This window comes from Pyxicephalus adspersus, chromosome 6 (assembly GCF_032062135.1).
Source record: "Pyxicephalus adspersus chromosome 6, UCB_Pads_2.0, whole genome shotgun sequence".
NCBI classification, from domain to species: domain Eukaryota; kingdom Metazoa; phylum Chordata; class Amphibia; order Anura; family Pyxicephalidae; genus Pyxicephalus; species Pyxicephalus adspersus.
In genome coordinates this window covers 44,264,865-44,292,127 of record NC_092863.1, presented here as the reverse complement: position 1 = coordinate 44,292,127, position 27,263 = coordinate 44,264,865, and the positions used below count along the sequence as shown (strand labels likewise).

The following is a 27,263-nucleotide window of genomic DNA, read 5'->3' as shown; positions in this document are numbered from 1 at the left end:
ACAGCCTGGTGGGGTGTGGCTGGAGTGCAACACGTGCACGCGCACGCTGGATGCGCGTTCGTGCCTTGAAGTGTGAAAGTTGTATTCGACTCCTGGGGAGCGCTTCGGCTGAGCGGCATCATGGACGACCTGGGTGAGTGTTGGGCATAGCAGGAGGGGAGCTTTTAGCCGTCTGTCTCTTAGTAATGGCTGCTCTGCCATAAGTTCTGCTTGCAGCTGTGCTTGTCTTGAGCGCTAGGGACGATGCGCTGCTAGCGGTATTGAGTGAGTGAATGTGTATAGACAGCCGCTGGTGTCCGGAGCTTGTGACAATCTTACAAGTGGCATTCCTGTGCTTATCACATGCAGGCACATGTTGTCAGGCTGCTGGGGATCTTGCATGACAGCCCTGTGAGGATGATGATCTGGGCTGGCAGTGATTTCCAAGGATTAAGAAGTGATATGTAGTGACAGATCTCATCCCTGGACTCATCATACCCCGAACACAGCAGCCTGGGCTCATCACACCCCGAACACAGCAGCCTGGGCTCATCACACCCCGAACACAGCAGCCTGGGCTCATCATACCCAGCACTACATCAGATTGGACTGCTCATCAGGGGGGAGAATAAACAATCCTGACAGTCCAAGCTATAAAAATATGCAGGGTTCTTCCAAACCAATATTCATGATTTGGCATTTATGGACCCCAGTGCACCTCTAATCTTAAACCCACATCATTTTTGGCGATCACATTTTTTGTGTATTACAGAATACAAACACTAAAAACTTCTAAAGGTAACCATGTCATTAGAAATAATGGTACAGAAACTTCTGTACTTTTTAAGGTGTGCTACCAGGTACCTACAGTCACAGATAAGTGAACGATTGCATACAGTATGTGTCTTATTCCTCTGCAAGGTAACGTTTGATATTCTGTGATACTTCTGTCTGTGTTTTACATTATATATAGAATATTTCTGCACTGTGATAAGTCAATATGATCTCACCTCATAGTAATTTCAGGAAACTAACGTCTTGTGAAAAAAAGCATGGCCCATTGGGTAAGCATATAATCTAAGACATGTGCGAGAATGGGAGCGCTGGGTGGCCACGCTTCCCAGGTTGTCACAGCTGTCGGTGGTAAGGTTATTCTCAGAAATGGCATAGGGGATCAGATCATTGCTCAGCTCCAGAAACTGAGACCAAAATAGTAAGATTTAGAACACCTCCTGCTATGAAAAAGTGCAACGTTTTTACCAAGAAACTTCTACATAGTGGTAAATCTTGGACTCCAGTGTGGTACATCATTGTGTCACCAAGGTGTATTTGATATATTTGATTATTTATAAGCATTCATATTTATATTCCCTTAATACTGGACAATTCCTAAATGTAGTTGATCATTAAGTCTCAGTGTTGTAATAAGTGCCCCGGGTACTAAGAATGTCAGCTGTAACAGGAGAAGTAGCTCCGTGTTATTTCAGGGGACGGCTTGTGTGTTTCTTGGCCTGCCATGCAGTGTTTGTTTTAAATAACGTGTAATGTAGGCTTTTAGTCTTGGCCAGGCATGCAGTTTGAGGTGACTTGGTCTATGCCTAACGTGCCGTGTACACTATGATGAATCTCATTTATACAAGAAAATATGTTACCCCTTAAACCATGACGTTCCACCTGTATTATTTTGAGTAGAAGGTGAATACTGAAATATAATTTGATGGTGTGTACATATTTTTTTCTTTCTCTCTATATTTGTAAACCAGCTATAGGCATTTTATATGTGCATCAACTTGTAGAGAAATGGGTTTGCTGTTGTGTCCAAACCTGTCTGTTATGAACTTCATTCCAGATGATGTCAATATTATGTAATATGTAAAGTCACTGGAGGATCCCCCCCCCAGCAAAAAAGATCTACCTGGATAATTATCTTGGACCACCAAGCCAGAATCTTTTTTTTTTTTTTAAAGGAAGCGTGAAGGTCCCTTTAGCATGCTGTAATGGTCCAATAAAGAATTCGATTTTTGGTAAAAATGAGAACAACCTTTAGTAGTCTAATGCACTCAGGAGCTCGAACCAGAAAGAAATTTGATCTAAATAAAGTTACTGTGCCAGCCGACAACATGCTGGATAAATATTAGCTCTTTATATGATCTTTTTGTATATGTTGTGTTGTTCTGCCATTTCTATAGCGACAGCCTATATTTTAGTCTCCTTTGTGTAATTGTCATAATAACTTCCTCATGTGTTTTAGTTCCCTGCAAAGCTGCTTTGCTAGGGCTGCATGTAAAGTACAAGATTTTACTTTCGAACCATAACATTCTAGAATGGGCTGCATTGCTGGTGCTACACGCCACGGTTGGTGATATGGGTACAGGTTGAGAGATGGTTTAACATTCAGCATAGAAGTATGTACTGCTAAGGCCTTCAATGTTCTCTACACTTGGTTCTTGAGGGCCACAAACAGGCCAGGATTTTTATATGCACAGATCATGTTTTATTTTCCTAAAATTAATTAATTTTCTATAAACCACAACTTACTATATTCATTTCTGCCTGTTTCTGAAATACCAAAAATATGTGCAGACCCTCCCCATAAAGGACTGGAGTTGGACAGCCCTGATTTAGGATATAATCCACCCTATTTGATCACTACGTTGTGTACCTAATTTAGAGACTGGTCACAATTATACTGCATTTCAAAAAGATATACCCAACTTCTAAATAAATGCGAACATGAACACTGTAGGCTGTACCATCAAGTGGCATTCACCCAGTTTATAGGAAGGGTTCGTTGAAAAGTTTATTGTTCTCAAGTCTTCTAATATGTGTTGGTGTAAAATTATTTGTAAAAAAAAAAAAAAAAGTGTTCACGGCATGTAGATCTGCAGTTTGGTATTTGATGCATTAATAGAGAAAAGGGCATCTAATGTATTTAAGGTCATTAAAGATAGTTTTTCTAGCAGTCTCATCATTTTCTCATGTACAATTGCAATTCAGTCTAATATATGGATCTTCACCTCCAGGACCAGGGTCTGTACATGGTTTCAGCATTTCTATAATAGACAGCAGTAAATAAAGAAGGGATTAGTTTTTCTAAGAATGACTTGCACCAAAATCCTGCCTGTATATGACCCGTAAGGGGTCTGTGGTTTAATTTGAGGATCTGTGGTTAATTTGGAGCATTATCTGGGGGGGCGGCACCATTTATCCATGTTTGTAGACTTCCTAAATAAAGGATTCATGGTGAATAGAGCTATGCAGTTGCAGAGTTTTTCTCTGTGTATCCCAGTTTCCTGCACTGGAGCTGGTGTTTGAGTAACAAGGTGTGTGCTAGGGCTGCTGACATAGCTTGGAGGTGGACTTGTAGGGGGAAGGGTTTTTGGCTTGTGATAGAGGGGTGTGGGAGGAAGGGCCCGCTTCCTTACATTGCTGGGTTTTGCTTCCTTTCACTTCCAAATGTTTGGCCAGATGCTGAACTTTAGGCAATCGGTCTGGTGCAATCACAGCCTTGTACAGTGTCCATGCTGGGGATTAGAAAGTATTTATTCATATCCTTTGTTCCAGAGAAATCTGTCTCGTGGCTAATAATGATTTCACATAACTCCTGAATTCTCTGTTACATATAGGTAATGGCGTTTCTCATTCTTTTTTTCTGTGAATAAATGCTTCTCATGCTTTTTTTGCATGAATAAAAATGTCTTTAAATAGAAGACAAACAGCCCCCTCACAGCCTTTGTTTTGACCTGTGGCATTTTTTGCTTTGTACATTTTAAACAAATGAACTGAAAGAGAAATGGAAATCAAAGCCACGTCCATTCAGAAATCATTAGGGATCAATGTATTTTGGATGAAATGCCTGCCGGCTCTATTATGTGACCAGTATAGACTCCCCATTCCTGGGCAGTTACTCACTGGATGAGTATATGAGGTTACACAAGATTGGATTACAGTGCAGAGTGGTGTGTAATGAGTCTGCTGGGTATGAAGACACTGGGGGCTCTGTATTTCACTGTTTCCTACTTCCATATCCATGCTTTGTACAGCTGTTTGTGAGTTACTTGCAAAACATCTCATGAATAGCAGTTGTTGACCTCTTGGTAGTGGATTCATCTATTATAGCAGTCATTTTCTTCCATTCCTACTTTGTAGTTTAACAGATTTTCATACATGTATTTTTTATTGTTTTTCAGCTGTAGCCTAATTTCCTTTTCTGGTTCCTTTTATTCAATGCATTACGTTACACTGGGTCATCATCATTGTGCAATGCAGGCAGATGATAACTGGGACTAAAAGGGTGCTGGGCAGAGCGTGCTGAAAACATCACAGCTCATATTTGCTTGAAGGCTGTCCACATGCTATGCTGAATATTCATGATTTAAACAAGCGAAATCCAAAGCATGAATGAAAGGAGCAGGTCAATGACAATCGGTGAGAAAAATGATGCTGTATATGCTCCAGCCAGGAAATAAGGCGGGCTCTATTTGAATTGCTGCAGATTTGAATGCACACTGTGAGAAGCTCACAGTATATGCAGTATAATCAGTAAGCATTTCAGTACAGAAGAGGAGCCTATACAATGGTGCAAGGCAAAAGGGAAGGCTGAACTCGTTAATTTGCTTATGTTCCCAATTAGGAGTATTTTCCTTCAGTCAGTCCATTGACAGTTTCTTGGAATCAACGATGCAGTCTCCATTAGAAACAGATGTAAACCCTTTTTTGTGGAGTGTGAGAAATTTGTATGCCCCCTGTTATGCCTCCAACTTCATTTTTGCCTTTGCTTGGAGCCCATTAACAGATTGTAGGGTCTAAAGCAGGGGTGTCAAACTGAAATACACAGAGGGCCAAAATTAAAAACTTGGACAAATCCATGGGCCAACCTTGAAATTTATTGAAAAATTTGAGGAAATTTTCCCTTCCCATTAGATATAAACCCTTTTCATATGGAAACAAAGAGGTTTTGCTTCACATTTATTCTTGAACAAGCTTATAATAGAGAAAGAGGCATACATTTTTTTTTTTTCATTTTAAAAAAAAAACTTCCTCTTTCTTTATTTGTAGCCTTCTGAGTGAAATATCAATGGCAACCTTTTTGGACAGGCTAACAATAATAAGAACAATATTCTTCTAAGAAAATCCAACCATTCAAGTCCATGCCTTGGAGTAGCAAGGAAAAGTACAGCTGAGGGGAAGTGCTGGAAATGCCAGACGCGGCCAGTGCGGAGCAAAATCTTATGAGTGGCCGCTGCTGAAACTCCCTCTTCATAGAAATAGTGCCGCTACTAAAATACACGGCATTATTTGTCCAACGTGGGGCCACGCATAGGCAGAGAGCCCGCTGGTCTATAGACAAGAGTGATGCCAGGAGTTGGGGGACAAAAAAAAAGGACGTTGGGGCCCAGAGTTTGACACCCCTGGTCTAAAGGGAACCCCTTCTATAATATCTATATCCACAGCTCACAATGTATTAGTGTTTTGGTCAGTGCAAACATGCCTCTTATAAGGAAGGGACTGTGGGAAGAATGTCACCCTTACATATAGCAAAAAAAAGATCATTGGTATCTGTTAAACAGACCTGAAAGTCACAATTGCTCACGGAACCCCAAACAACCTCCGGAGGAACCCTGGCCAAAAAAAAACACTGCGCTACATGAAGCCGTACCTGCACTGCAACCTCACTGCCGGTCCAAACATAGCATAAGAAATTCTTCCTCCTGTAGCTGTATAATATGATGTCAGGAAAGTCGGAGTGACACTGCTTTGTAATGACAAAAGGTATAGATTGTTTACATTCTGTTTTTCCAATTTTTATTTGTAAAAGTTCTAATGAAGTTTCTAATCTCTCTGCAAAAGCTTTCTAGGCTGCATATTCTGGATTATCTACCTTTTTATATATCTTTTTGAGCCCCTAATTTTACTAGAACCACTATTAGTTTAGTTTGTGTATAATTTTTTTTTGTGTGCAACAATGCTGTGATTGTGTGTTGACCTTTTCTCTTCTGTGGGAAGTGTCATTTCTGTAGTTGTAAGACTTTGTATGCTGTGCTGGTATTGCGGAGGTGCAGCGAGTGCCAGCTTGCAGGGAATGTTAGGATTCCTCAAGACATTTCCATCTTGTGATAGAAACAGGCCCTGGGGGTAGTATTGCCGAAATCACTGTGGAATGTAATCTTACTGTACCCGCCTTCCTTGTTTTTCAATAAAAATTCCTCACATCCGTTAACATACCATTAGCTTACTTAGTAAATTGACTTACATGTTCCTAATCTGAATCGTCATAATTCCCGAAAACAAGATTTAGTAATGAAAATAATAAGCAAGACTTTTGGGAAGACTAAGAAGGATTAATAAAGTTTGAAAATCAAACCCCTTTGCCCTCAGGTTTTAACAAATTTCTACTGTTCTTTTGCCTCTTACAGGCACTTGAAGTGTCCCATGTGGGTAATGGGGAAATGTTCAGTTCTAACTATCCTAAAATTTTGATAGACTGAGAAAACTGGGCAGTAAAAAGTTGTTCTGGGCTGTTTCAGTTCCGTAACATGTGTTTTTGCTTTGTTTTTAATGTGGCACACTAACAAATGCAAAATGTATGCAATAATTGGAGAGCAGATGTTGAAAAGGTGGCCCAAACAGCATGTGGAACCAGCTTAGTGTGTTGCCACACCAAGCTATGGCTCATTGAATAAAACATACATGTGTATTTGTTAGATGTGTAGAATCATTCCTTTAGTTGGTGGAATCTTTACTTCACTAACTCCTTTATGTAAGTTGTGTACAAAGTGTTTCTCCGATTTATCAGCTATATTAAAATAATCAGTCAACTTATTGGCAGGCTTTACTGCCAGATCCAAAATATATTTTTAGATGAATATTTGCTTATCCTTCATGCATAATGTATTTCAATAGCGTGTTGTCAGTACTGAAATAATATTTCAACTTTTTGTTACATTGTACACATCAATCGCTGCTTAGCAAAATAGAGACTTGGGCACAAAGGAATGAGAATTTACTTAAATTTGTTTCGATTTTTGGGCAAGCTATAGTCATCTTTTTTTTCTCTTGCTTGCTGTTGACTAATCTTTGCTGCCAAATCTGTAAAATTAAACAGTTATTTAACAAGTACAATAGTAAACCATAGGTTGTTTATGTAACTTCATCTTTCTGCTTGCTCTGCTTTTCAGGGACAACAGGCCTAGAAACAAAAATAGAGATGTATGGTATGTGAAGGTTAATGGTGGTCATGGAGCAATATAAATGGATCTTTGTATTAATCCTTTCAGACACTGAAAGTTCATGTTTTTACATGGCACGAATACAGCTTCCTAGGCTGGGTACACAGGTTAGATTTTTGTCGTTGGAAAGGATCTTTCACAATCCTTTCCAACGACAAATGACTGAAAGATGCATGCATGAATGAGTGCTGTACTTACAGCGCCGTACTGCTCTATGGAGAGCGGAAGGTGGAGAACAATGTGGCGGCACCCCGCTGCGCTCTCTCCCCCTTTTCTTGTATAACAATGGTTCGTTGTTCACTTTTTATTACGAGCGCTGTACACATGTTAGATTCTCGTCTGATACCAGCCCAGAAGCGATATTTGTACAAGAATCATCTGACCTGTGTATATAGCCTTAAGATTTTCGATTTAAATAGAAAAAGGAGTGAATTCTAGGTGTGTGAAGGGTGTGTGAAAATAAACCCCCTATGTTCTCTGGACCCCGTGGAAGCAGTATTGTTCTGGAGAATGCAAGTAATAATAATGGTAACTCTGTACCATTTATTGGACAAATCTAAAATGATACTTTAAGTAATCTTTGCATTCATTTTAAAGCTAGTTTCATTTTTGAAAGAAGGTTCCTTGAAACACTTTATCTTGAAGCTTGTCAGTCTTTTTGATTACTTGGTAAACCTAAATGTGCCTATATACCAAAATGTAAAGACTTCAATCAATTCGCCTTCAATGCATATTACCAGGCTAAAAAATATCTATCCTCAAAGCTTGGTGGGCATTGGCAGAGGCAAACTGTCATCTAGATCAGTGATTGCCAACCTTTCGGACCTCACGGACCACTAAATTCATAATTTTTCAATCCCGTGAACCATTAAATACACCTGTAAAATAATGATCTTCCTAATGGTACCTGACGAGGACTGTGGAGGCTCTGATTCATTGATCAGCTCATGGTTGTGTGAAGTTTTACAGTTGTTACTATTATCATTAGTTGCATTATTCTTGTTATTACTAAAGACATGCATCATAATTGCTTTTTCTCACTCATTATGGGTTTATTTCATTCCAATATAAGACCAAACAAAAAATGATAGTTATCAAAGTCAAACTATTTGATTCCATTAAAGGTCATATTTAGCTAAAGGAGCATCTGAGAAATAAACAAATAAAATAAAACAATCGGATGAGAATCGGTATTTGTGGAGCAGGGTGACTTGTAATGCTGGAATACTAAAGCATACTGCTCGCCAACGGTTGCCTCCTACAACTTAAAATTACATTGACTTCACGCTGCGCCTCTCTTGTTTTTCTGTCTCTGGTACGGTTTGTGAATTTAGTGCAATATAAAAGGCAAAAATTGTCATTCAGAATATAAGAATTTATTGGAACATATTTTTTGTTTTAATCTTAATAAAACAAAAAAATTGCAAATAATGTCCACATTTTTTTGTGGACCACCAAAATTTTCTCATGAACCACTGGTTGCTGATCTAAATGGTTTACTGAAAGTTGTGAGCTCAGATGAAGTTTAAAATGCACATATACACAACAGATAATTATTTAAAAAATTGTTTTATATAAAAAAAAAAATTGGGAAATGGTGTCTGTGCACATTGGTATACTTTGTTGATATGTGGTTAAACAAATGTTTTACTAAGCACAATCTGGTTATTGGTTGATTATTGGCCATGAGTGGTCCTAACACGCTAGGTCAACTGTTTTTTTGGGGGAAAAAAATCTTGGAACAACCCCTGTTGGTTCCCCTAAACTAAAGCTGTGTTCTGCTCTGTGCCCAGCTTGATCTGTAGATATGTCAGCCAAACTGAGTTTTTAATGCCCAGTTCCCCACAACTTTAATAGAGTTGTGAATGGGGCTCTTTTTTTGTACATTGAAGGGAAAGTTTTTCCCCATTCTGCAACACTGCTTCAAAATGAAATATACCTTTAAAATGAGTTTTGGTGCCCTTTTAATCAGGTCAAAAAAACATTGCAGTCTGCATAAGCCTAAACTGTTCATTGTGGAAGTGAGCTAATGTTTCTCAGTAGTTCTGCTTCAGCTATTTTTGAACATTTCTGCAGAACTTTAAATGTACATTTGCTGGATGACCCAGGCTTCTTTAGAAATGTTATTTTTAGTAGCACTTGTCATATGGATTCGGAAGATAAAACAAATATTGATGACCACATTACCTTGTGATTAAAGTTGGCTAATGATCCAAATATTAAAAGATACATTTGTAGCCTCCAAATGCAAGTGAATATACAACTAAATGAAAATTGGAAGTCCAGATGAAGCTTTCACCCAACTTAGTGGTGTGTTGTATGTGTGTGTGTGTAAGCCGTTTTCTCTTTCATAAAACATGCCTTCTGGATCTTAGAGTCAACTCTACGGAGTAGTACAATATAAGTGGTGCTTTACAAATCCATTACTATAAAAGATAATATTGGGACATGGGACCTCCTTATAGTACATGGTAACCCACTAGTGTCTAACAAAGCCTTGATTAATTGCATTAATTTGTGAAACATTTCAGTCAGTCACTTGTCTGTGTTTATTTGTAAAATAGAACGATTATTGTAAATTCAGCAATAGTATCTACATGCAGCACTTGAGTACAAACAATATCACATTGGTGCAGATATTGCTTAAACATTGACAATATTTCAAATGGTACCAATACAAAGTTTCTGTATCTTTTTCCATACACCATCCCCTGTATCGAGCAGTGCCAACATTAGAGGTCCTCAGATTTGAGCATTATGTTGATGCTTATATGAAGATGTTTTTAATGTATTGAACTTCCCTCCAATGGCCTAATATTAATATGACCAGTTTAAAATATGTGACTTTGACAACTACCTGCACTGAAGAATGCAGTAAATTATTTCTGTTGTGACCAATGCCTGTTTGAGATCTTGTGATAGAATTCACCAAGAAGTTGTATATTAGTGATATCTTTGCTAGAGAGCATTTGATTGTAAGCTGCTTATCTTTGCACAACATTCAGTGCTTTGGCTTGGAGCACTACAAATCAAAAGTTGTCTGTAGGGCTTGTAGGATCTGAGCCATGTCTGACTGCAAATTCAGATCTCTAAATCCTTTTTATGTCTGGAAATGAGTACAGCAAGGAGTTTCCTGGGTGTGGATGCAGCTGCTGACCTTTGGCCGCTACATTGTGCTTTGATAATGTTCTTAACTCTCTGTGTTTGTATGAGTGATACAAGTTAGTGCAATCCGGAAATGGCTGACAAAGTGACTCACTCTGAGAAATGCATGTGTCTGAGGTTGCAGTTTGCATCCTGTTTAGTTCTGCTTTAATTTACCTTGCAGAATATTACACAAGGGAAGTGTGGAGACAAGTAAAAAAAAACCCTCTCTCCCCTCCTTAGTTTGCTCTGAAACAGTTATAGAAAAGAACTAACACATGATAACATCAAAGGTACTGCAGCCCTAATTTAATTATGAACATCTGCTATCCAGCTGTTTTGCAGCTTCTGCACAGAAGACAGGTTTCCTCTGCTTAAAGTTTCTGTAAAGCCAAACTAAAGTTCAGTATGGAAGCCTTCTTGTTAAGCTGTATGTGCCTGTTATTTATTTGAAAAACAAGTTTCAATATGAAGAAAATTCATGTTTACCCTGCCTGTTACTTTTATCTTCTTCTAATGATCTTAGGGCTGATCTATGGATTGCAGTGCACACTCTTCTATGTTTTCCTTGTGAAACATTCTCTGACCCCTTCGACTGCCTAGTTGCCCTTATTACAGGCGGTTATGCCTACCCGGGTGGTCCAGGAAACTTTGCTGTCATTTTATTATTAAGGTACATTTATCAAAGGGAAACAGATTGTAAGCCATGAAAAAAAGGGTTATTATGCTCAAATTGTACTTTTATATTTGTTCACTTTATGAATGTCGCAATCAGCTGAAAAGATCACCCCTTTTTTAAAGAATTGCTGGTTTCCTTATTCAAAGATGGCAATTACTGGATTTATCATGCGGTGATCAGCCTTGTTACCAAACTTGCTTGCAATTTTTAAATACATTTGCCTCTCCTTTCTTCACATGCAATCTTCACCCAGTCCGGATCTATGGCCATCATGATTGGAATGAGGGTTAGTGGAATCGACAGACTGTCTGCTTTTTGTGGGAGCTGCTTTCTGACCATATGTGTGGACTAGTCCTGAAAGTGGCGACAAGGTTATGAATCATAGTTGCTTATCACCAATTAAGGGATACATTGACATCGCTACAGGTTCCAGACAAACTTCAGAATGAGAAAGTATTGTCAAAATGGAATACAAGAGACATTTGTATCTTTGAGTCTTGGTGTTTTTCTCTCAGATCTCTGAAGGAACATCCTAATAAAACTGGTTATTTTTGTTCTTTCTGCTTGTGCAATATATGCATAGCAATTACAGTACATAGAAAGTACACTTTTATCTTTTGCATATATATTAAAAGGGTAAGTAGCAGTCAGGTTCTGCTAATCAAATGCACTTGATTAACTGATCACCAGCATGTGCGTCCACATCTGTAAAAGCAAAATCTTTGGCAGTTTGCTGGTCTGGAGCATTCTAGTGTTTGTGCTCAAGGTGGTTCTGCAATCTATTTATTTTTGTTGTACTTTAGCTTTGGGTGACTTTCCAGTGCATTTTTTAAACGTATTATCCTCTGATTTCATATTTTGCAGATGCATTGCTTGCTGACCTGGAATCTACTACATCTCATATTTCCAAGCGGCCTGTCTTTTTATCTGAAGAGACCCCATATTCCTTCCCTAGTGGGTGCCATACCTACCAAGAAATTTCTGTGCCAGCAGCACCCGCAAGTGAATCCCTCAATGGCACTGTCCATGCAGACCCCCTGGATTCCTGGACCAGCAGCTCCAATAATTATTCACATCAGCAGGTAAAAAATAGATGGAAAGCTGTGTTTTATTTTTATAATATAGTTATACATAAATAATTGATTCTTGCTAATGTATGATTATGGAAAACATATTGGGACTCAGGATTAAATATCAAGAAAGCTGGCGCATGACAGTTAGGTTCTCTTGGTCCAGCAAGTCAAGGCTGCTGAATGCAGTTTTCCCAAATTTGTAGTCTAAACATAACCTTAAAAAATCATTGGCTTGCCCCTACCTGCACTGGTTCTGGCTTCTCCGAAACCGAATCCTAAAAAACAAAAAATTCCACAGATCACCTCTAAATACAGTTCACTGTACACGATAACTGCATTCTACTTTTTATACAGGTACACCTACCTCCAGCAAGCTGTAAACCCAGATTATATCCAGGTCACGCCACAATATTCTATACCTGTTTCGCACCCTTCAAACTCCAGTCCTATACATTGCAACTAGGTTGTTCATCTGACATTCTAATAAACCTACAATTCTTCAATGAAGTTTGTACATACAGCATCAGATGTGGGTGTCCCTAACTTTAAATATTTTCATGTAGCACAGCTTTAAAACAGTTTGCAAATCTGTAAAATACAAAATGCTCCTGTAATCTAATTTCACATCTCCCATTGATATTGTAAACATGGGGTCCCCAGCACCACGTCCTGCCCCTTCTTTCCTCCTCTTTCACTATCCCACTACCTTTTCATCTGCTGTTCCTCATCTCCCACATTGTTGTATGTAGTTAACTCATACATCATAACTCCTACATCTCCAGCTTGCTACTGTTGATAGTTGATATTCATATTTTCCTTCTGCTCTTTCTCTAATGGTTAGAGTAGGGGTGAGCAACACAAGCCACATCGTCCTGCTTCCATGACGTTGCTTCCTCTGGTTGACACAACATCCCCTTTTTCTGTTCTTGTAAACTGATTGCCTGACACGTGATAATCATGCATTTATGCCTCACTTTAATAAAGTTAAAAATTTAATGGGACTATTTATAAAACAAGCAATTCTCTGATTCTGATTCACTGTTTTATAAATAGAGACCAATATGTTAAAATAAAAAAAAAAAAATATATTTTATCTATTTTAGAAGTGCTAATCAGATAGGGGTTCTGGCCTTCCCTGACTATATTAAAGAAAATACATTTTAATTTTTTTTAGCTTTTGGAGAGTAGTTTGTTCTATGACTTACCTGTCTGATAACATGTCAGCATACAAGCATATCGAATGCCACTTCTCCTGCAAGTGAATAGACAGTCTCAAGTTGGCCTTGCTTTGAATCATTCTGCGGGAGACCCTGTCCGCTCCTCTGCAGCTGGATGACAAAGCATGACACTTGAAATAAAACCCTAGGAGAAGGGATCTTTCAAATGTGTATACAATGGCAGGGTGACTGTTGGAAGATTTCAATTCCATGTTTTGGTGTATTTGGCCAGTCCAACCCACGGGTCGTATTTGGCTTGCAAAGCATGGTGGCACGAGTCAGTCCTTGGTTTCCTATATTTCTTCTATTTAATTAGATTCCCTTGCCATAATTTATGCCCTTTACACCTTATTAAAGCTCCTTTAAATCATGTTCTGGTTGTAATTGTTGCATTTTTTTTTTTTAATATTTATTTAATCCCATGAAACAGAGTTGGATGGATATAACTCCACTTAGCAAGCAGTTCTCAGTGGAGACACATAAACAAAATATTGCAATTGATGCATTTCAATATAAACCCAATAAAATATTCTACATGGAGATTGGAATTCTTTATAAAGACTATTGTAGCTGTACAGACCCAGAAACACAAGCTTAGGGATTTCACTAATGGAGTCCAAAGAAATAGATGAAATTATCAGGATGTATTTTTTCCACCAAAACCCAAATGTTTTAGGTGAGCTGATCTTTAATTGTACAGTAATCCTTTTACCCAAAGTTGGTTGTTTTCAGTGGGGTTAGACCTGATTGCATTACGTTAAGACTGGATCAGTGACTGATTCTTTTACATTACTGCAAGGGTTGAAGGCAGAAACTGCATATTTAATGAGGACTTATGGCAACCCCCATGTACATGCTAAAATTCTAATTATACATTGTTACAATATTTTAATGGTAACTAAAAAAAAAAATATTGACACTACTACCAAATTTATTTGAGGAAATCACCTCGGGACTTTAAAAGTATTGTATTATTATTCATTATATCAGATACCACATAATTATATTAAAAATTCCATTTATTAAGAAATATTTAAAAAACAATCAAAAAACTGCACCCTTCCCTGGAAGGTTGGATCCGATCCCACACAAAACCAACATCGATCTTTTGACCAGCAATAGGAGGGAGATTAAAAAGGAATGAACCTTACCTTACAGGATTAGTGCACACCTGGTTTGAGAATTACATCATACAGCCTCTTCCATCCCCTGTCTGCCAATATGACCTGCATGTGTTAACATCTGAGGGAAGGACTCTATTGTCAATCTGGATGTTCTAATTTGAGAAACCAATGTGAGGACTCTTTGTGATTTTGTTCTTGAGGAAGCAGTCATTTGATCCGCGAAACGCGTCAAACTTCTTTACGCCTGAAATCCAACCTAAAAGTGATCTATATATGTAATGAGTTTATCAATGATTGTTTTATGATTGTTTTTTAAATATTGTTTCTTAATAAATGGAATTTTTTATTTAAATATGTGATATCTCATATAATGAATATTAATACAATGCCTTTAAAGTCTCGAGGTGATTTCCTCAAACAAATTTGGTAGTAGTGTCAATGTGAATTGGGATGTGGCATTTTATTTTATTATGAGCTAATTGAGCCTGTCTAATTGAGTCTGCCTGCTATTTATGGCACAGGACCATGTCATTGTAGACAGATCATACTAATTCCTTGCCAGCGCTCCCACACCATTCCTTCCTTTGTTGCAGTCAGCACTAAAATTCCCAGCATTTGCTGGTTTTGGATGGTAAGGACAGTGGTGACTTCATTCTCTGTCATGTGACATTGCTCAGGCCAAGGTGCTACATGTTCCCAGATACCTGGAAGTATTTTAGCCAGCTGTCATATGGAAGACGTGGTAAGGGAGTGCTGAGTAAAAGTGGGTCAGAGAGACTCGTGGCACTGTGTATTTGCCTTATATTTCTCTTTAAGATGGTCATATCCACTCTAAACACAAAAAAAATAAAGTAATAACTGTGAATGTTTTTCTGAATTTTTTTTAGAACCCTATTAACAATTCTTCAGCTCTAAAGGAGAGTGTCATATCCCCTTCTGCTGGAGAAGAGGAGCATGTTTACAGGTAAACCATGTTCCATACCTTTTAATGTTCTCCCTTGTCTCAAAGATCTTTTGTTTGATTAGATCTGTTTTGTTCTTTGCGCAGTTTTCCCAATAAACAGCGATCTGCAGAGCCATCTCCCACTATCATAAGCACATCTCTGGGAAGTAATCTTTCAGAGTTGGACCGTCTGCTCCTGGAATTAAATGCTGTGCAGCAAGGACCTCCAGGTAGCACATCACCAGGTGATAGGCCAATGAACATTGGTGCCATGCATTACATACCACTTGCTTTTGTTCTGTTCAAATATTTTAACCTAGTAACCTTTTTATTATTTTTTTAAGATATCTAAAACTTCATTTCTGCATTTGAGGTTAATAGCTAATTAATGCTTTTGGTGGTTCAGTGTCATATTAAGCCTGAATGTCTGCCTCTGTGTCAGTAGTTGTGCATGAATATTTCTGCTTTGATCTTGTCCTCAAAGCAGTGGCTTTTGAAAAGCATTGTTTTGCATCTGTAAGTAATTCTTGGAGATGTTAATATTTGCAGATGACCTGGGCAGAAACATCTCGCCGACAGTGGCATCTCCTCTCACCAGTGTGCCAGGCAACTCTGCTATAAAAATTGGACAAGCATCAAAGGAAAAGCCTAAACGAAATGGAGCACGGGGAATAGAGGATGTCCGTCCAAGTGTAGAAAGCCTTCTAGATGAACTAGAGAGTTCTGTTCCCACTCCAGTGTAAGTACTACTGCTGTTTTTTTTCCTGTTTTATTTTGTACTTCTTCTGCTGTGTCTATCAAAGGCCTACAGCCCAGGATAATTTGCTGCATTGGACACTGACTAACTAATCCTTGGTTCATTTTAGCCTTGTGAATGTCTTGGCAAGGAGAAATGGAATGATCTCCCAGCCTCTGTTCCTTATGTAGCCTGTTGAAGGTGGTCTATACCCTGATGTTCCCTGAGGTTGGCCTTTCTAGTCCATTTTTTTTCTATAGGCCTGTGTCCTTCTGCTCCAGTGATTGGTGTATCCATCTGCTGTTGAATGGAGCCTAGGCTCTTCTGTGGCCCTTGTATGACCTGTTGTTCGGACTGTCCAGTTTCTCCCCATTGCTGATAGCTGAGACTGCAGCTCTAGGGCTGTCTGCTTGTCGTGTACCGCCCTGAGGGTCCTCCTTTTACCCCCATGTACATCTCTGCAGGTTTAGCCTGTCAGAGGGTTCAGGGAATGTTTGATTTTCTGTTTACCTTGGCTTAGAGCTTTGCTGTAGTATATCGTGGCTCATGTTTTAGGAACTGTTGTGAGTGTATATAGGATTTTGAGGGAGTATGGTGCTTCTTCTGCCTGGGAAGATGCACAGCATTTTCCTTGAGTACTAGCCGTTCTACTTCTCCCTTCTGGCTCTGTTAGTTTGTTGTGTAAGTACTACAACTTTGGAGCTTCTAGAGCAGGGGTCGGCAAACTCCGGCCTTTAGGCCAGATACAGATCTGCCATGGGGCGTTACGAACTACCGGAGCTGCCAAAGCTCTGGTGCCGCCTCCTTGCTTTGGCTACCCTATTTACCACGGCAGGCCTGATACTTCTGCCGCCGCGGTAATTAGGGAAAGCTCCCTGAAGGTAGATCCCTTTCCTCCGCAATGCATATGGAGGAGAGGGATTTTACCTCAGGGGGTGTTCCCTGGGGAGGCAGAGCCATTAGGGCGGGACTCAAAGTCCGGTCTAGTGTGCTCCTGCCCACCCCTGAAATGGCCTAGTGGTCATAAACGTTTGCCGACCCTCTGTTACAGAGCATGACACACCTTCTGCTACTTTGGATTTCTCTTATTTATAGTTCTGCTGAGGTTCTCTTCTGTATGGGAATTATTTTCTTTTTAGGGTTTGCAGTTCCTACTCTATGACAACTGTGTTTTGGCCCAGTGTGTCAGTTTCTTTGGACTTGTGCAGATATTTCATTACACTTTGGGGTTTATATAGCTTGTTCGCCCTCAGGTAACTACTTTAAGGCATACTTAGTAACAGATTCCCATGACTTTCTTTAAAATCTTGAAGTCTTTTGAAGAAAATGGGCTCCCCCTCCTTTGTGTTCATGTTTTTTTCCATGTACTGTAACTGAGGCATATTGGAAGGGTTTTCCTGGGCTTGCTGCAAATCCCCCCCCATTCCTACTGTTAGTGTACAGTAATGCAAAGGTAACTGTTTCCTATAAATTTGAAGAGGTTTTACTGTAAATTGTAGTAAAATCTTCCTATTTCTCCTACAGCCCTTCTATCACTGTGCCACAAGTAGAGATAAGCAATCCTCAGAGGGTCAGCACCAACCAACAACAAACTCGAATCTCTGCTTCCTCTGCCACTCGTGAACTGGATGAGCTCATGGCTTCACTTTCAGATTTTAAGGTATTGTACACTCCAAAATACCCTTCTATGAAGTTAACACAATAATTCCACCTTTTTTTTTTTTTTTTTTTGTAGTGAATTTACTATTTGATAATTAAAAATGTGATTTTTTTTTCCCCCTTCCACATGAAGGAAATAAAAATTCCATCTATATATGTTAATATTTTGTGCTGTTTTTAAAGCACATATAGAACAAAACGTGGCTTAAATTGTGCCACAGGTAATCACTGTAGCGTGCTGTTCTGGTGTCAAACCATCAGAATGGTTGCACGTGACTGCATCACTGCAGGCATCAGAATGGCAAGGCATTTTTTTCTATGATCATGGAAGCACCCCTCCCCATGTATCATAATGCTAAATAATTTTTTTTTTGTTTACATGTGTAGCTAAACGAAAGTCCTAAGGAACAAAGTTAGCAACAATATAGCTTAATTTCTGTCCAATATTCCTGGTAAATGCTGTCCATACTCACCTCAGGCTAAACTGATACGTTGCAGTCACTAGAAAAGCAGATTTGTATCTAGTTTATAACTTTAATTTTGTGTAGAAACTTGAACTTAATTGTTTATGGTATAAATACCATATATATGTAATATCTCTGCATTTAGGGCGCATATCAGTCTTTAACAGCATAGTCTAATGTAAATTTTACTTGGAGCAGCCTGACCGTTTGCCATGATAAAGTGACTTGTTGCTATTGAGCACTGACTGTATCACAGGATCAATCTGTACCCACCTTGCTGAATAATAAGATTGGGGGCACAAACATAGCCAGGACATACACTTTACTTGAAACTTCATTTTTCTCATTGTATATACTCTGCAGTAAGTAAGTAAAGGAGACGGTCCACTTGTACACCTATGATTGGATTCAGGCATCCCCTGTATCTATGAAATATATTATGTAATGTTTAGTACATTCTAGTAAGCTAGTCCTAACATGTTGTTGCACTGCTATTTGGTTCCCTGTAACTTTTTGTTATGCATTATTTCCCTTTTACTTCTAATGCAGACCTGCCATTCTGTTTCTGAGCCCATTACTGAGCTGTGTAGTGGTCTTCCACCAACTCCATTACAAACAAGGTCAGAGAGCGGGTGTGAAGCTCTCACTCCCAACAGTTCCAGCGTTCTCTTGCATATTGAGGAGGAGGATGGCTTGGTCCCATCGTCCTCCTCCAGGAAAGGAGCTACCCTACAACATGGTTTAGAGATCGACGATATCATCAATGATCAATTGGTAATGAGTCCTTCCAGTGACTACAGTCTAAGAACAGACATTTATCTTCCAAGCTTTTTCAAAAAGCCTCAGGTCAAAAAGGAAGTTGATGTTCATCAAGAAAATAGAAAATCGATGCATGCTTCTCATTCCGATGATGTTATTGATTCCCATTATGATACAGACATTTCTAAGTTTATAAGATCATGTGAACAGACAACTGTTACTAGTGAAAACGCTTTATCACAGCACCCATGTCTGCAAAGTTTAGCCCCAGCAAAAACAGAAGACATATCAAAAGAATTAGGGGATGACTACACATTTACACAGACTCCTGGAGATATTGGTGGGAGCGTTGTCCCCAATGGAGTCCCTCAGCATACAACATTTGGATTTCCGTCTGATTCAGGACTTGTGGATCCTTCTTGGGCTCAGGAGTCTTCCCAAGTTACATTTCCAGACACCTCATCAAGGGAACGAATCTCAGCCTCGCGTCAGGCAAGCATGGAGTGTTCTGTGCATGGCATAATGTGCATGTCTGAAATGTCTTTTCTATAGGTGCATGCAGACTTGGCTGAGTTAGTATTTGAGCAAGCTGATGACCTCTAACCCATCTTGGTTTGTGGATTCCCATAACAATGATGTCTAATAAGGATATTCGGTACATCTTGAGTGCAGTGTGTCACTGGATACTAAACTTGGGCGTTTGGCACATTGTATGCTGCTGTCCAGTAACACTGTATTTAATATTCAGATGAAGTCCGTCATCAAAAGGACAAAAGAGACGTCCAATGTGCATCCAATGTCTCGGGACCTTTCTCCTCGGAGGAAATTTGGACCGGCTATATATAACAAGAATGCTTCACAAGATCGACTAATTGAAGAACTACATGGGCGATTTGGCATAGATAAGCAGGAGACTTGCAAGAGCCCAGAAGATAATTGGATGACAGAAGGTGTAATTATTACATCACAGCCTGCGAAAAATGTACAAACTTCAGAACAAAGAATTGAGAAGGTACATCGAGTGTAGATGTCTGTCTAAAGAATGCCTTGCATGGACTCATAGAAGATTTGGGACTTTTTAAAACCCTCTAATTTGTTGTGTTTTTAAACGTTTGCTTGCTAGCATTTTTTTGTCCTTAAATAAAATTGCAACAGTTCCTCTTTTAACTGTTGTGTAAATTTCTCATGAGAAACACATATTGAGGAGCAATTTCCCTTTATGTTTGGAATATGACCGTATAGAGGACAATATTTTATCTAGAAAACATTGTGCTATTTCCACCAGGCAAACTGACTCAGAAGACCACATTTTTCTGAATGTTTTGGAATGCATTGTTTGCTTGTGGTCAGTCAGTTGCATTTGGCAGACATTGGCATACAGTGGCTGCTGAAGATGGTTATGCACAGTTTTTGCGACATCAGCATCCTCAGCCTTATTTAAATTGCACACAAATGATGTTCCCTGTTTATTCCTTTCTTTACTGACTTGCATATATCCCACTCTTTTTTTATCTAGATAATCATACCACCGGATTCTCCACAACTAATGAGAAAGACCTTATCTGTCACTACTTCTCCTCCTGGCACTTTACAAACAATCAGACTTGTTTCAAAAGCTACATCGCCAGCTCAACCTCCGCCGCCTCCTTCTACTCTGGTTTCTTCATGTGCTTCCACTGTTTCTTCATTACCCTCCTCTTTGCTTCCTCCTCCTGCACCTCCTCTACCCCCCACTCTCCCTCCCTTGCATCCTTCTTCATTGAGTTCGCTACCTCACCAGCCAACGCCTTCATGGAAAAGATTTAGTGATGATTATCAGGATTTGTCTAGAGTAGTACCTTTGCAGGAGAAACCCCGAATTCCCAGTCAGGAAGAGCCTCCCGTACCATGGATCTTCTCCTCTGCCCCCTTAAGGACCCTGCCTGTTCCTAAGTCCTACATTTCAGTTGCCTGCCAGACTGACGATCATCCACTCTTCCCACCTATTCAGGCAGGAATTTGTTAAATGCTGTCTGTAATTTTATAGGCTTCTTAAAAGTAGCAAAACATATTTGAATGTTACCGATTTGTGGCTTACACAAAAGATTTTATGTTTGTGGTCGTCGGGTGGTTGGACGTATTCACTGAGATGTGTAAAGTGTACTGATGGATGTGCATCTTGTTATTGGGAAATTGGGTTTTTCAGTGTTTTTAACAGAGGTCAGTTTTCATTTACAATAAGATCGCTTTGACCTTCTTTCAGATGATCTCTCCTTTTGCTTCCAATGATGTGGAAGCTTTGCCTTCGTGTCCTCCTCTGAACCCTACTCTTCCAGATAAGGCAGGTCATTTTACTGTGTGTGGACCTTTTAGATTATCAGAAAAGTACAGTTTTTATCTACTGATTTGGCAAATATGTTTGTGGAAAATATATCAGCTTGTCAGATTTAGGGTTGTTAGCAGGTTAAGAAAGATGATGCATGTGTTTGATGATTGCATGTGGCTTGCATCTTGTGCAGAGGCTTAGTCTTTATTTTTTTTTCTTTTTGTGTTGGTCTTTAGTCATCAGTTCCTTTCCTTCCGCCTTTCCCTTCGTGGGCATCACAGGAAGATGAGGATTTCATACATGGTTATGACTATCGCAATCCTTCCTCTAGGTCCCTTCCTGCTTCTAATGAAACATCCTTGGTATATACTGTGTGTGATGCACCTAAAATGTTACTGTCCAGTTAAATTTACCATTGAGAACTAGATCTGTAACTGAGATTGCTTTAATTTCTTTTTGTCTTACAGGTCATGGCTCAAGGGAAGTCTGTAAATAGCTCTCCTCCTTCAAGTGCTCCAAAGCCAGGCAGTCAGCTAGATAACATGTTGGGCAGCCTGCAGTCTGACCTTAACAAGCTTGGAGTGGCTACTGTGGCTAAGGGTGTTTGCGGAGCTTGCAAGAAGCCAATTGCTGGTCAGGTGAGTACATTTTTTGGTGTTGGAATTGAGAGGTCCTTGGTAAAATCTCAGCTAATTCTAATAATCATTTCATATGTGTAGGTTGTCACAGCTATGGGAAGGACCTGGCATCCTGAACACTTTGTATGTACACACTGCCAAGAGGAAATTGGATCACGCAACTTCTTTGAGAGAGATGGTCAGCCTTACTGTGAAAAAGACTATCACAATCTATTCTCCCCTCGTTGTTTCTACTGTAATGGGCCTATACTGGATGTAAGTGCTTTTGTTTTATAATAGGATGTAGTCTTTATTTTTTTTTCTATTGTATGCTATATACATTATATTTTTTTGCTTTTCCTCAATAGAAAGTTGTAACAGCTTTAGACAGAACATGGCATCCTGAACATTTCTTCTGTGCACAGTGTGGAGCATTTTTTGGTCCAGAAGGTAATATACTTCAGTATCTCAAAAGTTGTTTGTAGAAAGCAAAATATAAATTCTGTGTTAATGTGTTTATTTGGCTGTATCCCTAAAATGTTACTATATAAAATATTTTCTCTATTTCACAGGTTTCCATGAGAGGGATGGCAAGGCCTATTGTCGTAAGGATTACTTTGACATGTTTGCCCCCAAGTGTGGTGGATGCACCCACGCCATCCTTGAGAATTATATATCTGCTCTGAACACTCTGTGGCACCCGGAATGCTTTGTTTGCAGGGTAAGAATCTTTTTGCCGATTACCACAGTATTATGCCCATAGTGCACTATATTCTCAACATTTGCCATTTGGCTCTAAATTTTTCTATAACTACCCTCGACACGAAGGTAGTGTGCAATTATCTTATTTATATATTTTAAAGCACATTGATTTCACTGAGCTGCAAATTAGATATTTTAATAAAGGTTTAACTTCCCTTAAATATGAGATGACAATAAGCCTGGGTAGGCAGCTCCATCATCTGCTGGCCCGCTGCTCACAATCAACTCGACTGGTTAGAAATTGTTTTGTTGATATTGACAATCCCCACTATGATAAATAACCTCAGCAACATCTGGCCACACTTTTTACTTGTCTGCTTGCTTATTGACATAAACAAGAATAGCAAACAGTCTCAATATCCTCCACATAATAAAGATGAACAAAGGCAGAAATGTAATTCTGGCTTTGGTGGCAACCTCGGCTCCTTCCATAGGTATTGCATGGAATGTGTGCAGCCACCCATGGACAAGGAAGAGTGTTATTTTTAAAAAGATCACTATTACATTTTTGTTCTTGGGTTTAGGTACACTGTAATTTATTTTGGCTTAAACTATAAATTCACTCACCAGGAAGATTTATCTGCTTTATAAATGTTATAAAAGAACCTATTTATATTGAAGTATTCATATTTATATCCACTCTCTAATGCACTGATAAACTATGCTCACCTTAGTCTTTCCCTTTTAAAAAATATAGCATAGTTTGTAGCCAGGAACTCTGCACAGATGCTGTGACTTTGATAGCACATAAGCTTTTTTTTTTTTTTTCATCCCGAAACAAATGGTATAGCATTGCATCTAAAATAGCAAATTGCCTTGCTGCCTTTCACTTCTAACTGTAAAGCTAATCAAGTTTGAATGTCCAATCTGCATATTCCTTCTGGGTTAGGGACTGAAGCAATTTAAGTATGACAGCCAAGCATTGAGTATTTGCTTACTGCACATTCCAGCACCCAGTATTCTCTATGTTCTGGGTTTACATCAGTTAGGTGTTACTGCCTGTCTGGGGTAGACTTCCTATTGGCTGTCCTGCAAAGGTGGCCTTGGGGGAATCCTTAGTTGTGAATTCAGGACATGGGGGCAGTAGTGGTTGCAACCAGTGCCTCCGGATTCTGTTTTCCTGCAAAAAAAAAAAAACATTGCAGATTTAGGTATTTCCTGCTTCACAAGGTAAGAAAATGAAAAACCTATGTGGAAAGGGAAGGAGAGAGATTAGATTCTGCTGGGACATATAATTTTATTTGTAAGGTTTGTCACTTTGTTTAACTATATATTTATATTTAAATATTATTTTGTTTTTCTCTGCCAATATTGTTTTATTAGTTTAAAAGAATTGTGGTTTATTTTCAGGAATGCTTCACTCCATTTGTTAACGGGAGTTTCTTTGAGCATGATGGCCAGCCTTACTGTGAGGTTCATTATCACGAACGCCGTGGGTCGCTGTGTTCTGGCTGCCAAAAGCCTATCACTGGCCGTTGTATCACCGCTATGGGAAAGAAGTTTCATCCAGAGCACTTTGTTTGTGCCTTTTGCCTTAAACAGCTCAACAAAGGAACTTTCAAGGAGCAGAATGACAAGCCATACTGTCAGAACTGTTTTGTCAAGCTCTTCTGTTAGAGGTCTGCACTGTGCCCAAACATTTCACTCACAAGGGTATGAGCAGCTCTTGTGAGCAGCTCAGATGGTTGATAGTTGGATACTGAAGGGAATGGAGCATAGAAGGTAGAGAGTGCGATAATGTCTTTCTTTCACTTCCACTTCATTTTCTTATAAGGTGCTGATTTCTGGGTATCGGACATTTTATCTTTCCTTGATGCAAGGAGCACACCCTTCCTCCTCTTATTTCACCAAGTCCTGCTCCTTAGGAGTCTTCATAAATCCCCACTTCCTGGGTTTGTGTGATATCACTGTCTACATGCCATGTTTACTGTGTGCTGTGAGTGATGTGGCACTTTAGAAAGAGAGAGACAATCTTCTATGCAGCAGATGAAGAGTTGCATGTGTGCGAGTGGGTGTGTGTGAGTGGTTTGTAATGAAATAGAAAGGAATCTGCTGTAGGTTCCCTTGAATTTAAAATGATTGTGGAATGGAACTATCCCATTCTTGTTGTTAAGTCTGGCAGCTTTGATAATATCAGTTAAGCTGTGCTAGACAAGGTCTGGGAATTGCAGCAATAAATTTTCTACTGACAGTTACTGGTAACTTGTCGCCTTATAGGAGAGGAGCTCATCATTTATTTTTTTTTATTTTTATTTGTATGACACTCTTTTCTTGTTACAGTTAAGCCCTCCTAACCTTGGAATAAATCAAAAATTTAATGACAAAAAATCAGCTTTTTTTAAAGAAAGTATACATATATATATATATATTATGCCTATATAAAAAAATATCCATTAGGGTTAATTTTTTTTTTTTTTTGCTTTAACTAAACCTGGCTATTAACATTCAGTATTTTTAGAGTGAAATTACTATATTAACAATTTTGGATACTGGTAAATTTAAAAGCAGTGTTGGAAAACAATCAAGAATCTTTAATTGCGTATGAAAAGCAAATGCCAAATTTTCAGAAAAAAAAATTCATGCAATCTTTATATAGGCTTTTTGATGGATAGATGGTCCGGTTTAATTTCTGAGGGATTCTGCAATTCTATCTGTATAGCTCAGTTTTTTTTTACACCTGTTCAATCTAGAAGTTTCAGTATTGCCTAAACATTTCAAAATAAAATATTCACAAGCATGCACTGTAAAATTGAAATGTGATTGTTTGAAATGCCAAAGATAACCCTGGACTGGTGATTGTAGCCAGCATGCCTTTTACTGATAAAATTCTAGAATTTCCCGGGGAAAATCAGCTGTTTTGTCTCAATTTAACCATGTATTTGTCCATGGACTTTTTGCTAGGATATAAACTGTTGGTATTGATACATACTTGGCTTAAAGCAGATGTCCATACAACAGTCATACCCATTCCTGCCTCCCTCCTGCTGTGCTATAATTCAGAACAGAACAACTCCTGTACTAGTCCTATACTAGTGATTGGTCTTGTATTTGGCCAACTTCACCCAAAACTTTTTTGTAGTTTTGGACAGAGAAGCGGGGAACACAATCGTCATCTGGGAGTTCAGCTCTTCTAGGGGTGCCATGTCACATTGATATTAAGTGATGAATACTTTTTTTTTTTTTGGAATGGTTTGAACCTCTGTTGTGGTGTTTGTGCCCATGGCTACCTGTGCTAGGGAAAACTTCTCTGCTGTCTTAGGAACAAGAAAGGAGGTTAACTCTCAAATCAAAAGTGTTAACTTTATTCCTGGGTCTATCAAATACCTAAGACTTGTTTTGCTAGACCCTTTTGATGAAATTCAAATAGCAGGTTCACACTAGTGGAATTGTATCAGGTTTTATTACATATTGGATACATATATTGGGAAATATGTGAATATGTTACCCCATGCAAAGCTGTTTTTGTTGTCACTTATTTTTTGTATTTGACCCTTTTCCAGATTGATGATTTTATGGTAAAGCTTGACAAAAAAGTTTTGAAGGGGGAACATAATCCCAATTTGGTTCCTTTCAATTGAGTTTCAGTGTTTCAAGTGTGAATTCACATGTGTGCACAGACTAGTATTCTTTGTAATGTGACCACAGAAAAAGTGATAATGCTACTGCTAGCAACAAAACTGATATCCCTTTGTTTTTCCTGTGCCAATTGAGAAATATAAAAACTTGTTGTTAGGGATAACATCACTTTTTTCCAGTGTTTTTTCAGCCCTGTGCATTTAGAATTAAGTAAGGTGCTTTCAACTTCTGTGATCTCTGGAATAGCACCTTCACCTTTTTATATTATCTTACCTCACACTTTTATTATCTCTTAAAGACACATTTCAATCGTTCTGCAATGGACAGGCCCAACCTAGACTGCTGTCTCTGGGAGTTCAGCTCTTCTAAAGGTGCCATGTCACATTTGCAGTTGCCTTTACTGTATTGATTGAGCTGTGGTGTGTTGAGTGAACTTGCTTTTCTGCACATTGCAGTGATTTTTTTGTAGACTAAACAAAGCCTCCGCTCTGGAAGTCAACAGTTATATTGGATCCACAAACACAACTTCTTTGTAACGCCTGCAAAAAGCCATCATTGTTTTGTTTTTTTTCTCCCCTGATTTGCTGTTTTTCCCACATTGAATTATGTTTTTTTTTTTGCTTCTGTGAAAATGGCAATAAAAATTCAATTATTTGGTTCAATGTGTTGTGTTTAATATAAGCCATTGTATATACATTTTTCCTCATTTTTGCATCCATGCAGTTTAAAAAAAACAAATAAAACATTGCAAATTTAGAACAACAATTCATTATTTTATTTGTGTTTATTGGTCCCCAAGGTAAAAGGAATTTTATTTAAACAAAGTAGCTCTGTAGATATGTAATAACTCTGAATTGAAACACAAGAATTGTGCTTGTGAACAGTGGGAGCATTATTTCTGTTCTTCATTTGTTAAAAAAAAAATCTCGTAGTCCCCGAGTTAAGGACATCTAACATATGGACGACTCCTAGATACAACGGGGCTTCCCTGCTTGCT

General features: G+C 38.8%; 1 protein-coding gene across 5 annotated transcripts; it reads left to right on the top strand.

Moving 5' to 3' along the window:
- On the top strand, positions 1-27,031 carry PXN (paxillin). 5 transcript variants are annotated; one of them, XM_072415486.1, is made up of 16 exons: positions 1-133; positions 11,896-12,113; positions 15,333-15,409; positions 15,494-15,618; positions 15,938-16,127; positions 17,649-17,784; positions 18,797-19,498; positions 19,755-20,018; positions 20,523-20,996; positions 21,249-21,326; positions 21,548-21,673; positions 21,779-21,949; positions 22,031-22,204; positions 22,297-22,378; positions 22,501-22,649; positions 24,041-27,031. In XM_072415486.1, the coding sequence occupies exons 1-16, from the start codon at positions 121-123 to the stop codon at positions 24,305-24,307; spliced, it is 3,246 nt and encodes a 1,081-aa protein (XP_072271587.1). In that variant the 5' UTR covers positions 1-120; the 3' UTR covers positions 24,308-27,031. The 5 variants fall into 5 exon arrangements, with proteins under 5 accessions (XP_072271587.1, XP_072271586.1, XP_072271588.1 ...); XM_072415485.1 differs by having other exon boundaries at positions 15,494-15,633; XM_072415487.1 differs by lacking the exons at positions 18,797-19,498; positions 19,755-20,018; positions 20,523-20,996 and having other exon boundaries at positions 15,494-15,633.
- The last annotated feature ends 232 nt before the right edge of the window (positions 27,032-27,263 follow it).

Excerpts from the sequence above, each read along its gene's own strand:
- PXN (XM_072415485.1), top strand. Across the intron at positions 15,410-15,493 it reads GAAGAGGAGCATGTTTACAG|TTTTCCCAATAAACAGCGAT; the intron begins GTAAACCATGTT and ends TTCTTTGCGCAG. Across the intron at positions 16,128-17,648 it reads AGTTCTGTTCCCACTCCAGT|CCCTTCTATCACTGTGCCAC; the intron begins GTAAGTACTACT and ends TTTCTCCTACAG.